Source organism: Artibeus jamaicensis, unplaced genomic scaffold (assembly GCF_021234435.1).
Source record: "Artibeus jamaicensis isolate MK-2021 breed Jamaican fruit bat unplaced genomic scaffold, CSHL_Jam_final contig_64, whole genome shotgun sequence".
In the NCBI taxonomy this organism is placed as follows: domain Eukaryota; kingdom Metazoa; phylum Chordata; class Mammalia; order Chiroptera; family Phyllostomidae; genus Artibeus; species Artibeus jamaicensis.
The window spans coordinates 3,971,938-3,988,357 of record NW_026521911.1 but is presented as its reverse complement, the minus strand read 5'-3'; the positions used below and the strand labels follow the sequence as shown (position 1 = coordinate 3,988,357).

The following is a 16,420-nucleotide window of genomic DNA, read 5'->3' as shown; positions in this document are numbered from 1 at the left end:
GGCCGCTCAGGCGGGTGCTCACCTCGCAGGACCCCGGAATACGCGGCTATGAGGGTCTTCATGCTGAAGCCGGTGCAGGTAAAGGCCGTGCGGGAAGCCGCCTTACCCTGCGCCCCTGGCCCATGCCCCGGCCGCCGGGGCCAGGGGTTCGCGCCGAGGACTGGAGCCGAGGAACGGCGCTGACGCCGGCGCTGCTACGGCTGCACCGGAGCTGGCGGCTCTCGGCCCTCGGCGGTGGGAGGAGCAGCCGAACTCGAAGCTCTAGCCGTGGCCACTGAGCTCGTGATTCGGAGCGCCGCATTTTATAACCTCACAACGGGGCGGGGCCCGGTGAAGGCGGGGGCGGGGCTGGGGCCGGCGTTCCAACCCCGGCACGTGCCACTTCCTCCTGAGACCTGCTCCGGCTCTGCTCTGCTGGCCCCCAGCTTGGCGGGGATGAGCCGGCAAGCGGGCTAGGGGTGGAGGTCAAATCATTGCAAGAGGTGAGTCTGCGTCCTGCTGCGTCCTGTATCCGCTCCTCTGACGCTCTCTTGCGGAGATTGGTACCGCCTGGCTGCTAGACCGTAAACTGGCAGGTGGGAACCGAGCCTGTGCAGGGGGCAAGCCAAGGGCATGTGACCCGGGTGTTGTGTTTTAAGTCTTTTGACAAGGCCGGTCCTTGGCTATAGATGCCGCGGCCCCGTCTCTTGTCGGGATCAGGGATTAGGTACGTTAGGGTTGGTTGGGCTCCTAAACCACCCCAGCTGCCTCTAACTTTCCTTCCATCTCTTTGTTAAGAAACCGCACAGAGCATCTACCTGTGCGCTGCTGAGGGCCGGGATCCAGACCAGCCAGCCCAGGCCCTGCACTTGGGACGCTCACGTGGGTGATGACGGTGGGGGTGGGGAGGTGTTGGTTGCACAAACATGCTGGCGGCAGTTCTGGGGAAAGAGAGAAGTCCCTGCCTTGGGACTAGGTGCACTTCCCAAAGAGGTTAGTGCACAGCAGCTTCGGAATCGGATAAACCTGGCGTCCAGTTCTGACCCTACCTTTCTCAAATCTCAGTTTCCATATTGGTCAAAGGGGAATAAAAACAATTATTTTTGTGAGGTGTTTTGAGAACTAGGAGAGGTTAGGTATGAAAACAGCCTAGCATAATGTCGGGCGCACAGAAAGGGTTCCAAAATTATTTTCAGTGTACGCGGATGAGTAGTATTGTAGATGGAAGGTGGAGGAAGGACAGGCAGGATAAAACCTTAGAAAGGCCAGCACACTGGGGGCAGCGCTAGGGCACCTGAAGTGGGCGGAGCTCAGGCAGCGGTGGACAGGAGGCTGGGCTTGATCTGATGAAAGTCCTCGAGTGCCACTCTTGGGATGTTGGGGTGGGAGTGGAGTTTTGGGAATGGCTTTGAGTAGGGAAATGACAGGTGGTCAGATGAGTGTTTTAGAGCCTTCCAACCATAACTGGAATGGCTGGGAAGGGCTGGAGACCAGAGGGCAGTGGGGAGCTGTGGCAGGGACCCAGGTCAGAGGGGCTGAGCCCCGAGCTGGGGCGGTGGTGGAGGGAACAGAGCGAAAGGCCCGGTCTAGAGACAAGTGCAAGAGGCCGTGAGCTCGATGGGACTGTGGTGAAATGACTTATTGGATGTTGGGGGTGAGCGGAGGGGTGGGGGCAACAAGCACGTCAGTGAAAAGACATTTCTTGGGCACAGTTTGAGCAAGGCAGTGTGGGGTAACAGCCTAAGAGAAGGGGGAGTGTCTGCTGTTGAGACCTTTACCACCTCAGGGGGAGGAGTATGACAGAAGCCACAGTGCCAAGGCAGCATGTGGCAAATGCCACTGATGGGACTTAGAAACACTTCTATTTGTTCAACCCTTTCAGGGCCATAGAAGTAAACTTCTATGAGAAAACATCATTGAACTCTGAGGCATAAGTTGATGAGGAGGAGAAGAAAAACCATCTAGGTAGAACATGTGGTGAGGCTCTGAGGCTGAAAAGCCTTTGGTGCCTTTAAGGAAACTAAGGGAAGGCTAGCAGCATAGCAGATCTGTGTGGTCATGGGGTTGGAATGTGCAAAGGCCCGGAGGTAGGAACAGGTGTATTTCTGGGTAAAGAGTGCAGCCAGGTGGATGCTGAAGATGCCACTGGGTTCCTGCATCCTCTCCCCAAAGGTGTTTTGGGGTCTACTTGGAGGAAAGATTCCTGCTGGCTTGGAAGGAACACAGTGTGTGGATGTGCCTCTTTCAAAAGGGTCTCCTGTGGAGGAGGCGTGGGCTGGAGCCTGCCCACTCGCATGATAGTATGATCTAAGCAGCAGAGCTGGGCTGGGAGGCAGGAGGCCTAGGTTCTGGCCTTTTCTTTGCCACTCACTTGCCAAGTATCCTGCCCCAGTCTAAGGGTCAGTTTCTGCCTCATGAAATGGAGGTGACAGTTTCTCTCTTGTTGATTTCATTTCAATATTTGAGGATCAAATGAAATCATAACATGTACAAGGGTGTTACCACTGTGCTATGGAAAGTAAGATATCTTAAGTGGCAAGATTTTGGGTCTTCAAGTCCTCTCTGAAACGTTTAGATCCTAAGTTCATCCACTTCATGTTTTCCATGTGTACCTCCCTGGGCCTGGCTTTCCTTTGGACATAGAGGGTGACCAGACATAGTTTTTGCCTTCAAGGAGACCTAGCCAAGAGACGGTGTCCCAAAGCTAGTGTTTGCAGCCAGCCAGCGAGGCTGTGCTATAGGGGGTCATGGGAGGCTGTGCCGAGTCCAGCCCTTCCCTCCTGTGCTGACATCGTCTGTCTGCTGTGTCTGCCTCTCCCTTGGGCTGGAGCTTTCTGGAGGCAGGACCCTCATCATCTTGTGCCCTGGTGATGAGGCCTTGCTCAGCAGAGTGGCTCAGTCAGTGCTGCACTGACTGATGAAGGAGTACAACAGAGTCACAGACAAAGTGCCACAGGAGCACTGAGGAGGGCCGGTAAGTTAGGAATTTAAGAGGAGATGGCATTGCTGCTGGACCTGAGATGCTGGACCTCATCCGACTGTGCCTGGCAGAGAGGAAGGAGAAGGGTGTTCAGGCAGAGGCCTAGATATGGGAACCGTTTACACCCTGGTGGGGCTGGAAGAAGGATACAGGCAGGGGAGGGACAGAAGATACAGCCCGAGAGGTCAGCAGGGACCAGAACTGAAGGGCCTTGCAATCGAGACAAGAAGCTGGGGCTTTATTCTGTGGGGGTCGAACAAAGAAGGGGTGTGAGCAGAGGAGCACCCTGATTAGACTGGGAGGTTAGAAAGATCGAGTGGTTTGGTGGTTTAGAGCCGGGGCGGGTATGGGGAGTGGGGGGAAAACCTGTCCCAGTTTAGGCTCCGTACACACATAAGGGAGCACCCACCAAAGGTGCAGAAGGCCAGTCCAAGGACTGAAGGGGCCATCACTTGCTTCTGGGCCACCTCACCAAGTGACAGTTCCCTCCTGTCAGCCCCGGCTGCTAAGCCTATAGCTAATGCTTGAGCAGTTTGGTCCAGATGGGCTTTGGATGGCAAACCAGCTCTAGTATTTGAGTAGCCCAGAGAAGACAATTCTTGACAGCCTTCCGGGTTCTGGGACTGTTCTCCCCTGTGTGAGGCGAGCATGGGGGCTCACACAAGGTACTAACTTGTCCTGGCCCCTCCCCACACAGTCCGCCATCCCCACATTTTTATCCGTAATGGCCTGTCCTGCTCTTCCTGCCAGTGTGTGAACAGGAAGGCTCCCAGTCCTGGGTCACCTTTCCTTTATCATCTCCCAACCTCGCCTACAGACGCTTTGGCCAGACCACAGCTAGAGAAGTCTAGCTACCAGGCAGAGCTTGATTGGAGAACAAGGGGGTGCTTTACCAAGGGTGGTACTTCCCCCTACGCCCCTTCAGTCAGCAGTGTTATTCTGCCATTAGGAATTATGGGTACAGCTCTGGAGCTAATGAGGAGTTGGACACTTGCCCCTCTGAGACTCCTTAGGGTAATTGCATCCTTAGCTCCTCCCCTCTCCATTGCACAGATGAGGGTAATTGTCCAGCCTGCAAGGCAGAGAGGACGCTTGCCCTAAGAGAGGCAACAGGGTGAAAGGCAAAAAACAGACATTTACTAAGCACTCTGCTCCATGCTAGGCTCTGGCCTGTGTGAGCCTACCCAGTCCTCACAGGAGGAGAAAACAGACCCAGTCCTTGCCCTCCTGGAGCTTTTGAAGTTCAAGCTCAAATTGAGAAGGTGGAATATAGTCCTCACTGGAGTTTTCAGGGAAAGTGTCCTTTAGGGTAAAGACCAGAGACTGATGTGATTTAGCCCTGACCTTGCACATAGCATTGTAGAAATGTCCTGTTATTTAACTTTTATTACCCTGGAGGTATGAGTTCGCAACTACATTAAAATGATGAAAAAATTGGGGCTTAGAAAGGTGATAGCTAGTTGAAGAAAGAGTGGGGACAAGAAACTTAGTTGGTCTGATGCCGAAGTCCTTGCTTGTTCTGTTCCCCTGGGCCTCACTCCTGGGTGGAGTAAGGGAGAGAGGGATGGGGGTGGGGAGAGAACCCACCTGAAGAACCTGAAGAACCCACTGAAGATAGACATTTCTCTGTCTTCCAGTTCATTTAGTTCTGTTCTTTATTATTTCCTTCCTTTGGCTTAATTCAGATATAATTTGATTTTCTTGAGTTTGAGTGACTGGTTCTAAGCTTTTCTCATTTCCTAACATAAGCATTTAATGCTATAAATTTCCTTCTACAAACTCGTGTAGCTGCATCACATAAATTTTGATATGTGTTCATTTCAGTCCATTCAAACTATTTTAACTTCCTTTGTAATTTTTTTTCACTGAACTACTTATTTATTTAAAAGTGTATTGCTTCTCCATACTTGGGGGTCTTTTCTTTATTACTGATTTCATTCTAGTTTGATTCCATTTGAATTAGAAAACATATTTCATGTAATATCAGTTCTTTTACGTTTGTTGAGATTTGTTCCATGGTCAGAATATGATAATAGGGTCTGTCTTGGAAAAATCCTTTTTCCCCGAGTCTTCAATGTGCATTTGAAAACAGTGTTCATTCTGCTGCTGTTGTGCGTAGTGTTTTATAAACAGCAGATAGGCCAGTCTGTCTGAGGCTGCTGTTTCGGTCTTTGGTCTTCTTGTGATTTTTGTCTACTTTTGTTCTCTCAATTACTGTGTGAAGAGAGAAAGTCTGATGTCACCAACCATACTGTGGATTAGTCCAGTTTTTCTTTCAGCTCCATCAGGTTTTGCTTCATGTATTTGAGATACCTGTGTTTTTGGCTCTGTGCACTTAGGCTTATGTGTCTTCTTTGAGAGTGGCTCCATTACCATTGTATGAATCCATTCTATGTTCCTGTGATATTTATTCTGAAATCTAAAAGCCACCCTAGACTTCTCTGGATTAGTGTTTGAATGATGTAACTTTTTTTATCCCTTTTTAACCTATGTTTTTATATTTATTTTAAAAAATTTTTATCTTCACCCGAGGACATTTTTTAAATTGCCTTTAGAGAGAGAAGAAGAGAAAGAAAGAGAGAGAGTCATTGTGAGAGAGGAACATTGTTGGTTGCCTTCTCGTATGTGCCCCAACTGGGGATCGAACCCACGACCTTTTGATTTATAGGACAATGCTCCAACCAACTGAGACACACCAGCCAGGGCTATGTTTTTATATCTAAAATGAGGTTCTTACAGATACCATATAGTTGAGTCTTTAAAAATAAATTCAGTTCGACATTCACTGCCTTCTAATTGGGTGTTTAGGTCTTTTCACTATTAATATAATTATTGATATTGCAGAATTTAAATCTACCACCTTGCTAGTTATTTTCTGTTTTCCACTGTCTGATCTTATATACCTTTTTTCTTCTCTTCATGCCTTTTGAGGATTAATTTAATGTTTTATTATGATTTCATTTTATTCTACTACTTGGTTATTGACTGTACCTCTATGAACACTCTTTAGTGGTTGACTAGTGGTTTACAATACATTTTAAAGTCATCAGATTCTGAGGACATCTGCCAAGATGGAGGTGTAGGTGAAAACACTGTGTCTTCTTGCACAACCAAGTTTAAAGACAACAATGTTTTAGCAACAAAAATGCAGCTAAACCACAGAAAATTGAACTATATGAAAGTCCGACAACAACGAACCATTCAGCCAGACCGGTAAGAGGGGCGGAGCTAGCAGCAGAGTAGGGTTGGGCAAAAAAGGTCCCCCAACCCAGGCGCACAGGCAGCCAAGGGCGGATCTCAGGTGTGGGGTAGTGATTAGTGGACTCAGTGAGGGCGCAAGGTGTCAGGCTGACCTCGGTCACGAGTGCAGATGAACCAGCAAAGGAGTGAGCAGTGAGATAGACCTCGAAGGCCCCAGCAGCGGGAAGCAGCAGAGGGGACCACTACTGCTCCCTCTCTGACCCCGGCCCCACATACAGCAGTCACAAAACAACGACCTGGGTGGCCCTGCCCTGGTGAACACCTAAGGCTCCACTCCTCATACATAACAGGCATGAGCAGATCAAAACATGGCTCAAGAAGAACTCAAACCCCTGGAGCCGATAACTATAAGCAACCAAGAAATTGCCAACCTATCAGGTGCACAGTTCAAAACACTGGTGATGAGGATGCCACAGAACTGGTTGATTTTAGTCACAAATTACAGGAACAAATGAAGGGTAAACTAATTGAAATGAAGAATAATGCACAGGAAACCAATAGTGATGGAAAAGAAACTGGGACTCAAATCAAGGGAGTGGACCAGAAGGAAAAAAAAATGACCAAACAGAAAAGAATGAAGAAACAGGATTCAAAAAAATGAGGAGAGTCTTAGGAACCTCCAGGACATCTTTAAATGTTCCAACATCCGAATTATAGAAGTACCAGAAGGGGAAGAGGAACAGCCACAAGTGGAAAGCTTATTTGAACAAATAATAAAAGAGAACTTTCCCAGTCTGGCAAAGGAAATAGACTTCCAGGACCAGGAAGCTCAGAGAGTCCCAAAGAAGTTGGACCCAAGAAGGAACACACCAAAGCACATCATCATTACATTAGCCAAGATTAAAATGAAGGACAGAATCCTAGAAGCAGCAAGAGATAAGGGGACAGTCACCTTCAAAGGAGTTCCCATCAGACTGTCAGCGGATTTCTCAAAAGAGACCTTACAGGCAAGAAGGGGCTGGAAAGAAGTATTCCAAGTCATGAAATCCAAAGACCTACAACCAAGATTGCTCTATCCAGCAAAGCTTTCATTTAGAATGGAAGGGCAGATAAAGTGCTTCTCAGATAAGATCAAATTCAAGGAGTTCATCATCACCAAGCCCTTATTATAAGAAATGTTAAAGGGACTTATCTAAGAAAAAGAAGATAAAAAGATGAACAGTGAAAGGACAGCAAACTCACAATTATTAAGAACCACACCTAAAACAAAAGCGAACTAAGAGGACTCCTAAAACAGAAGCAGAGCCACAGAAATGGAGATCACATGGAGGGTTAGCAACAGGAGTGGGAGAAGGAGAAGGGGGGAGAAGGTACAGAAAATAAGTAGCATAGACAGTAGGTAGAAAGTAGATAGGGGGAGGGCAGGAATAGTAGGGGAAATATAGAAGCTAAAGAACTTGAGACACGTGGTCATAAACTAAAGGGGGAAAGGTGGGGGAGGGGTGTGCAGGGTGGAGGGGAATGAAGAGGGGGAAATAGAACAACTGTAATGGCATAATTAATAAAATATATTAAAAAATAAAGTTATCAGATTCTACCTTTGAATAATGTATCATTTCACATACAGTATAAGGACCTTATAAAAAGTATTCTTCCATTTCCTTACCCCTGTCCTTTGTGCCATTTTGGTTATATAATACCTTTTTTATCTGCAGCTGTTATGAACTCTATGATATATTGCTACTATTCTGCTTTGGATGGTCAGTTATCTTTTATGGTGTTCACAGAACACTTTAATAGTCAAAGTTCACTCCTAGTCATGGCCTCATTTGGCAGTAACAAGGGCCTCCTGGGGTGTGTGTGCCAGGTGTATGTTAGTCCCCATTGACAGTGAACAGAGTGAGATCCTAAAAGACCCGAAAAGGGGAGGAGATTAGGCCAGGGTCACCCAGTGAGATCAGAGTAGAGCTAGCCTGGAACCCAGGATGCAACGCTCTTCCTCAGAGTCCAGGCAGGGTCTGTTCTCCTACATTTTTGCAGCATCTTGTGCCTTCCTCTGTGGGAGGGTGGGTAGGATTTGGTGAGGCAGAGGCCTGGGTGGGGGAAGCCTGGATGGCTGGTGGTTGGAGCCATGCACCAGATGCAAACACCTCCATGGGCTGTGGTGGGTGGTGCTGTGCTGTGAGGAGGGCGTCCTCCATTGTTGCTTCCTGGCCCCATGGGCTTGACAGGATCAGGAGAGTTTTGTTGAATAACGAGATGAAAACAAATTCTCTTCCATTGTTCAGGCTTATGAATCCTAAACCTTCAGAGCCAGAGAGGAGCCTTGAGCTCCTCCCGTGTTTCAAGCATAGCACGGTGCCAGGCACCTAGGAAACCTTTAGTAACATTTATCAAAGGGAACACACCACCAAACTCAATTCTTGCACAGATTAAAAAAAAAAAGGTCAGGAGGGTGGGGGGAATGGGCTCCCGCTGTTTGATGGGGACAGAGTTTCAGTCTGCAGGATGCAGGGTTTCTGGGGATGGGTGGTGGTGGCGGCCACCACAATATGAATGCCACCCAAGCGTGCACTTCACCATGGTCAAGATGGTAAACTTTATGGGACTTACATTTTATGAGAATTTTTAAAATTTGAAAAGAAATATGATGCAATGAGTGCATTTTCTAACTGGGTTAAGCCTGCATTATTTCTATCCACTTCACTGAAGGTGAAGGGCACTGTCCGGCCGTGTCCTTCAGCAGAGGTTCTCAGACACACATGTGCCCACCCACTCCCACCCGGGGTAGCCCATCTGTCCTGGGGCACTCGCCCTGACCTCAAGCTCCTGGGGAAGCTATTTCTTTTTCTGAACCTGGAGAAGGCTTAGAGGCAGGGCAGGTAGACTAGGGAGAAGGGGAGCCCTTTAAACTCTCCCTGCATCAGACAGTGTCTCCCTCATGAACATCCTCCGGCTTTTATGAAGCATGGGGGTTATGTCACATCAGCAAGGACACGGGACCCAGCCAGTTACATAACTGTGGATGGTACATAACATGAGCAAAAATAATCACCTGCTTCCCAGAGTTCGCCATGTGCTGGGGACCTGCCAAGCGCTCTGTGTGCGTTATTTCATTTAATCTCCCAACAAGCCTTGAGGTCAGTCCTCGGTCATCAGCTTTGACAAATGAGGAAAGGAAGACGCAGACGGGGAAGCAGCTGGCTCATTCATTCAGTGAGTGCTACATCATGACAAGTGGGTTTGAGCCCTGACTGGTGTGGCTCAGTGGGTTGGGCATCTTCTGCAAACCAAAAGGTGGCCAGTTGGATTCCCAGTCAGGACACATGCCTGGGTTGCGCAGGTCAGGCCCCTGATTGGGGGCACACAAGAGGCAACCACTCGATGTTTCTCCCCTTTCTCTCTCCCATTCCCTCTCTCTAAAAATAGTTTTAAGTGAGTTTGAGGCTTGAATCTTATGCTCCAAACACCAGACTTTGCAGAGTCCCATTGTGGGCCTTCCACAGACGGGGGAATCGGGTCCCACAGAGGGTCTCTAGACTCCCTGAACATCACTCAGCCAAGTGATGGTGGAGTTGCTGTGGGGATCCAGGCCTCCCAGTTCCCAGAATGGTGTCTTTTTTTTTTAATCCTCAGCTTAGGATATGCTTATTGATTTTTAGAGAGAGAAGGGACAGTGGTAGGGAGAGAGAGAGAGACATCATGTGAGAAGCATCCATCAGTTGCCTCCCATAGATGCTCTGACCAGGGACCAAACCTGCAACCTAGGTATGTGCCCTGCCCAGGGATCAAACCAGCGACATTTTTGGTGTGTGGGACAACCAATCGAGCCATCTGGCCAGGTCCAGAATGGCACCTTTTCTACCACAAGAGGCCTCATCAAGAAAGAGAAGGTCTAGACTGTCAAGCAGAGCACCCTCTGCCTCCTAGCTGTGCGCCCTTGAAGGCAGGGCGGTGAGGGGTATTGGCAGAGCAGTTCTTGTCTCCCTGACCCCTCTTGAAATATTTTTTTTTCCTGCTTTCTGCCCTGACTGCTTCATCTCTCCAAGGAGAGATGGTTTAAGGAGACACCCTCAGAAGGGGACCTGAGTAGGCTTAAGAAACCTTTCTAATCCAGGTCTGCTGGGGGTGTTTCAGAGACGGCCTCAGGTCTGCAGGGCAGGTGGGGAGTATGGTGGCTGGTGGGGCTACCGAGACCAAGGGTGGGAGTACATCTTGCCAAAGGGGTAAGCCTGGGGAGGCACATGTCCCCCTCTGGGTCTCAACATCCTCTTCATTTAGCGGGGGTCTGGGGAGGTAGTTTCTAAGCCCATCTCCTAGTCTTAGGTCAGGTTTCTGAGAAGCAGACCTCGTGCTGAGGAGACCTGTGAGACTGGTTTATTGAGGAAATGCCTGCAGGAGAACTGGAGGAGGAGCTGGGGCAGCCGGAAAAGGAAGGGGAAGAAACTACGCAGGGTGTGAATCTGAATCAGGAGCAGCCTCGGCCAGATCCCTCAGGTGAGCCCTGGAGCGAAGATAATGCCTAGAATTTGTTCCAGCTTAGAGCAGGCAGCTGGCTTTCACCAGTTAGTCTTGGCTAAGGTGCCCTGGGATGGGGTAGGGTGGGAGGGGGAAACACAAACTCCCAGGTGTTTACTGTACTCTGCACTCAGTGAAAAGTATCTTTGGTGGCCCCAGGCAAGCCCAGGAGAGTTGCAAGGGCAGGTGGTTTGAAAGAAAAATCAACAGAAGTACAGAATAGGGTCCACATCAATGACGAAAGGGAATCCGGTGGAGTAATGATGGCATCCCCAGCACCGCCCTGAGGATTCATGGTTCCTAATATTTCATGATTCTGGGTCTTTCCCAGCAGCACTAGGTCAATGACAGAAGGGGAGAAGGTACTGATAGGCTGGGATCCTGAAGCCTAGGGGGGCTTAGGAATAAGAAAGGAGGGTACAGCATGAGAGGAGCCCCAAAGAACCAGATGTGGTAGTTTGGCAGGGCTGAGGGGGCTTGACTCTCAACTCCTCTCAACTCCTGTCTTTACTTGAGCGCTGAGTCACACACACAACCATGCACGCTTGGACACCTGGGGCGCAGGAGCATCCTTTTGTGAATATATGTGCACACAGATGTATACACACAGGCTCATGCGCAGGCATGTACACACTTTTTATACAGCCCATATTCACACATGGCTACTCTTGAAGAAATAAATCCACAGACGTGCACACTTGCTTGTACATGCATCTTCCTAAGCTCATTCCAAAAGCACAACCAGCCAAGGCTCTTTTTATTCCTGTTCAGGAGAGGGAAAAATAGGGGGATGGGGAGGCAGAGTCCAGGGCTGGGCCAGCTGCAGCTGAGGACTGACCTTTGGCTGGAATGGCCAGATCATGCAGCCCTAGAGCCCAGGCTTCTGTCTGTCTGTGCCTGGGAACTCAGCTGCCACCCCCTTCACCCTCTCCACGTCTGCCAAGGTTCCACTTCCACCTTTGACCCAGGCATTAGGTCATCCGTGGGCCACAGGCTCCCTGGCTCCACTGTACAAGTGAGATCTGCAGTCCAGGGGAGGAAATGAACTGGGGCTCCTGACAGGCAGCCCCAACCCCTGGCTGGCAGCCTGCTTCCTTTCCAAATGGCAGGAGGCAGTGGGAGGATTGTTCTTGGGAAGCAAGGGACATCAGTGCAGAATCAAACTGACTTTAGTTTGGGGGGCTGGAGCTCCTGTGCGGCCCCCAGGCTGATAGCGGTCACAGACATTTCAAAAGTGTAATCAAGCCCTAGCCTGGGAGCTCAGCTGGTTAGAGCATTGTCCGGGGAACTCCCAGGGCGTGGGCCTGAGCCCCAGGCAGGGCACCTACAAGAAGAAGCCACCAGTGAGTGCAGAAATAAGTAGAACGACAAATCAGTGTTTCTCTCTCTCTCTAGAGTGAATAAATAAAAATTTAAAATTAAAAAGTGTGATCAGTGCCATGCTATAGGAAGCAGAGGACCACGGAAGCTCAGAGGAGGCCCCCAAGGGCCTGGAGGGGGGGGGTCACAGGGCCAGGGAAAGCTTTCTGGAGAAGGTGATATCTGAGATGGCTCTTAAAAGACCAAAAGGAGTTGGATTTGAGTGGGAAGGAATGGAGTAAAAGGCATTTTAGCCAGAAGGTACGGCTTATATAAAATGTTGGCTCCAGGGGAAGCAAGGTGTCCTAGGGAACCGGAAGAAGTTCAGAAGGCTGGAGGGGTTAAGGAGAAGCACAGGAGGGAGGCAGAGTCGCACTGCAAAGGGCTGCGAGCCAGCCAGGTCGCTAGAGGCAGCCGGAGAGCACTGAGAAACCCCTGGGTTTTCATCGGAGACATGATTTTGTAAGACCTACGCAGGGGGGAGATCCTTCTGGCTCCAAAGTGCAGCGGGGACCCGGGGGTGGCTTAAGACAGATTTGAAGTGGAACACAGGGCCCCTGATTAAGTGGCAGCTGGCAGAAGCTTTGCGAGCTAAGAGGCAAACTGAGGCTATTAGATATTTATATAACAAGACAGAACACAAATTTCCACAAAATTTTAATGGTCAAAATTCAAAGTAAATCATTGAATGCCAAGTGGCAGTACAGGTTGACTAATGAGAAGACGGGGATTTTTTGGAGGATAACGTTTCACTTAACTGGGACTCAAAGCTGCCATTCCCTGACATCACATTGATTGCAAGTGTTCATCCGTAAAAAGCATGGTTAGTTCATAGGTTATACAAACACAGGCTGAACCCTGGCCTAGGCCAGGGGGCCCGGGAGAAGCAGGAGAAGCAGAGGAGGCGTCCTCTCTGCGCCTCAGCTCTGCCGTTGCCGCCTGTCCTTCGAGAGAGGCTCCTGCTCCCAGGGGCTCCAGTCAGAGTGTATGCTTGTCACTAGGAGAGACCCAGACCCTCTAGCCAACAGGAAGACAACAAAACAGGAACCCCTGTAATTATAATATCTCAGGGCAATAAGTCCCTCTCCAGTCCTCTCCCAGAATAATGAACACATGTGTTTCTTGGAATTGTACTGTATCCCAGATATGGAAAGTGACTTCTGCTTGTGGTTGCACTGTAAGTTGCCAGCAGAGAGGGGATTTGAACCCACGTCTCAGGGTTCCCAGCTGGGGTTCCTTTCCCTGTCACCACATCCCTGCCACTGACCCCTGCTAGTCTGGTCGGGGTGAGCACATGGAGAAGGAGCAGCGTCAGGACTCACTGCCCGGACAGAACCCTCTTCAGGCCCCTGCCTTCCCCAACTAGCAGTCCAGTGGTGGCAGAGCGGGCCTCTCGTTTACATACATTTGCATATATAACTTCCAGATGAAGAAACTGAGGCTCAGTGAAAATGAATAACTTGCTTGGCATGTGAAGTAGGCTGAAAAAGTGGCTCCTCAAAAGATATTCACGTCACAGTTCTTAGGACCTCTGAATGTAACCTTGTAAAAGAAAAAAGGGCCTTTGCCGATGTGATTAAACTAAAGATTTTTAAGTGGGAAGATTATCTTGAATTATCTGGAGAGGCTCTAAATGCAAGGCAAAGCCAAGAAAAGTATGTCCCTGTACTAACTCTTGCATGTGTACACTTTACCATTATTTCTGTGTCTATCCATCTGTATCTATATCGAACTCACGTGAATCCACACCGCCCTCCCACTCTCATCTGTCTGTGTGGGGGTCACTCTGGCCTTTCCCCTTGCTTCCCTGGACCCTGTGAGAACATGAGCTCCCAGCATGCACCCACTTACGCGGCAATCTCCATAGACAAGCACAGCACTTTCCGGGTCGTCAACCTGGATCCCCATGAGAAATTCAACTTTACGGGGTGGTGTGAATGCACATTTTATTCGGACATTAGTCTTACAGTTCCAAGTTCAAAACACCGTTCTCCTACGTTACTTGGACCAGTGCTTTCCCAGCGACTCCCTTTGGTAAGGCTTCCTCATATGTTTGTAATACAGTTCGCTCCATCTTGGGATTCCCCAAATTCTGGGCTGATTTTTAAAAGTGAATTTCTATACTTTAAGTCCTTGTGGGTTGTGACAAATGCCTGGTGTCACGTGTACAATACCATACGGATTCCCCCACCACCCAGAAGAGTTTCCGGTGCTTTCCTAGACGAAGGCTCTCCCTCCCAAATCCCTGACAATGCTAGTCTGCTTTCCATTTCTATATTTTATTCTATTCCAGAATGTCATCTGAGTAGAATCAAATGGGGCATAGCCGTTTTACTCTGGCCAGAATTACAAGTTATCCACGTCGTTTTATGAATTAATAGCTCACTTCCTTTTATTTCTGGGGAGTATTTCATAGTCCGGATGTACCATAGTTAGTTTATCCGTTCACCTCCTGAAGGACATCTGAGTTGTTTCCAGTTTATGGTGATTGTGGTTGAAGCTGCTTTAAATATCAGTGTGCAGGCTTTTGTGTGGATGAGTTTTCAGATCAGGTGGCCAAACGCCTAGGATCATGATGGTTGTGTTGTATGGCAAACCTATGTGTAACTTTATAAAAAACTGCCAAAATGTTTTCCAAAATGGTATGCCATTTGAATAAATTAGTTCCTTTACATTTCACAGTTTAAATCCAACTCTTCTGCTCTTTTTCCTTCATTTCCCAAGCTGGTAGTCAGGAGATCACACTCACAGGGCCAAGAGCACAGGCTTTGCCATCAGATCTGAGTTCAAATCCTGGCTCCAGAAACGTAAAAACCATTTAAAAACTGTGACTTTGGACAAGCTAGTTAGCCTCTCCGAGCCTCATATTGGGAATGAACTCTTCACATATTCACGATGTCACAGTCTGGGGTGCCCGGGAAGTGGATTCTGGAATGGCATCCAGCCTGCGGGGTGTTTATGAGAAAGAGGCCATGGGGTTAATGCCTTTACAGGAAGGCAAGGCAGCAGAATTGGGCAGAGGAAGAGGTCGGACTGAGCCGCCACCAGAGTTGTCCCGGTTTGGGCTGAAGTGGCCAACTCTTTATGTCCCGTCTGGACCAGTCATTGCATCTGCTGTCCCTACAGAGGCAGCTCTCTGCGACTGGAGTGAAGTGCGACTGGAGGAGGTACATCCGGGTGGCACATTCCAGTACCCACCACACACGTCAGAGCGGAGAGAGCACCGGCTGAGAGCCAAAGACCATCCTGCCTCGGCCACTGTCCAGCTGTGCGACTTCAGGCAAGACCTTCCCTTCCCAGGGCCGCCGGAGCTCACCCAGGTGTAAGTCACCAAGATGACGGCTTCAACCAATCCGCATACAGCACATTGCAGTTCACCAGGCAGCTCTGTGAACTTTAACTCTCAACAATCTTGCGATGCCAGGAGTCAGTCACCCAGTGGGTTTTAGGGCAGCGCGGTCCCAGTGAGGGCTGAGGACCGGAGTTCGCCTGTGAGCTGCTTGGTACTGGCCTCCGACAAAGGACGGAATTCGAGAATAACTACTGGGAACATTAGAGCAGCGATTTTCAACCTTTTCGTTACTAAAATTCTGTGTGGCACAGCAAAAAAATGTATTTTTTGCTGATCTGACCAAAAAATAGCTATAATTTTGATTCATTCACACACCAGATGGCTATTGTTGTATTGACTGTTGTCATTTTTTTATTTGGCAATCTAAGGGAGAAGAGGTCAGTGCCCCCGACTAAATAGACAGGTATTGTGTGTTTTAAAATTCTTGAGGCACACCAGTTAAAATCGCCGCCTAGCGCAACGTGACAGAGTGATTTCATGTCTATTAAAAAATTTTTTTAATTTGGCTGATGATATGTTAGTCTTTTTCTTATTTCATTTTTCTAGTAATTTACATTGTATTTTACAAATGGATAGGTCCATGATGGATCTGGAAAAACTCACAAGAATCTGGTCCTTCACCGCAGACATTTTGAGAGGCATTGACCAAGGGCACCCCACATGCAGGCTCCTGACAATTTTCACATTTTGGGGGGAAGAGAGACCGCTTTTGATGCTTAATCATTGACATCTTATTGAGGGCCAGGGTTTGTTGCCGGGTTTTTCTGTCGTGTCCCTTTGAAAGGGCCTGCCGGCTCATCCCGGTCTGTTTGTTCTCTCACTAAGCGCTAACTGGATGTGCATGGCACTGGCTCAGCTGTTAAAATCGGAAACACTCAGTGTTCCGGCAGGGAGTGAGGGGAAGACACGGAATCTAAGAAAAGCCCAGACCCGGTTGGTGATAGGCATGACCCCCATGGGTCTGTTAAGGCCCATTGCCTGGCACTCCCAGAGAGGAGAGGTGATGGAGAATTAGCGTTTATTAAATACTC

General features: G+C 48.9%; 1 protein-coding gene and 2 long non-coding RNA genes across 3 annotated transcripts in view; 2 read left to right on the top strand and 1 right to left on the bottom strand.

Moving 5' to 3' along the window:
• The window catches only part of DGAT2 (diacylglycerol O-acyltransferase 2), a 32,398-nt gene extending 32,133 nt beyond the window's left edge, over positions 1–265 (bottom strand). Inside the window, exon 1 of the mRNA XM_037131508.2 lies at positions 23–265. Within this exon, the coding sequence (XP_036987403.2) occupies positions 23–62 (40 nt within the window). The 5' untranslated portion in view covers positions 63–265. The remainder of the gene's footprint in view (positions 1–22) is intronic.
• Positions 266–381: 116 nt separating this feature from the next.
• LOC128628272 (uncharacterized) overlaps positions 382–16,420 on the top strand; it is a 25,684-nt gene continuing 9,645 nt past the window's right edge. Inside the window, exon 1 of the long non-coding RNA XR_008392587.1 lies at positions 382–482. This is a non-coding gene — a long non-coding RNA (uncharacterized LOC128628272). The remainder of the gene's footprint in view (positions 483–16,420) is intronic.
• LOC119038941 (uncharacterized) lies at positions 9,294–15,904 on the top strand. The gene is made up of 3 exons (XR_005080508.2): positions 9,294–9,376; positions 10,487–10,657; positions 15,164–15,904. It is a non-coding gene; the product is annotated as an uncharacterized LOC119038941 (long non-coding RNA).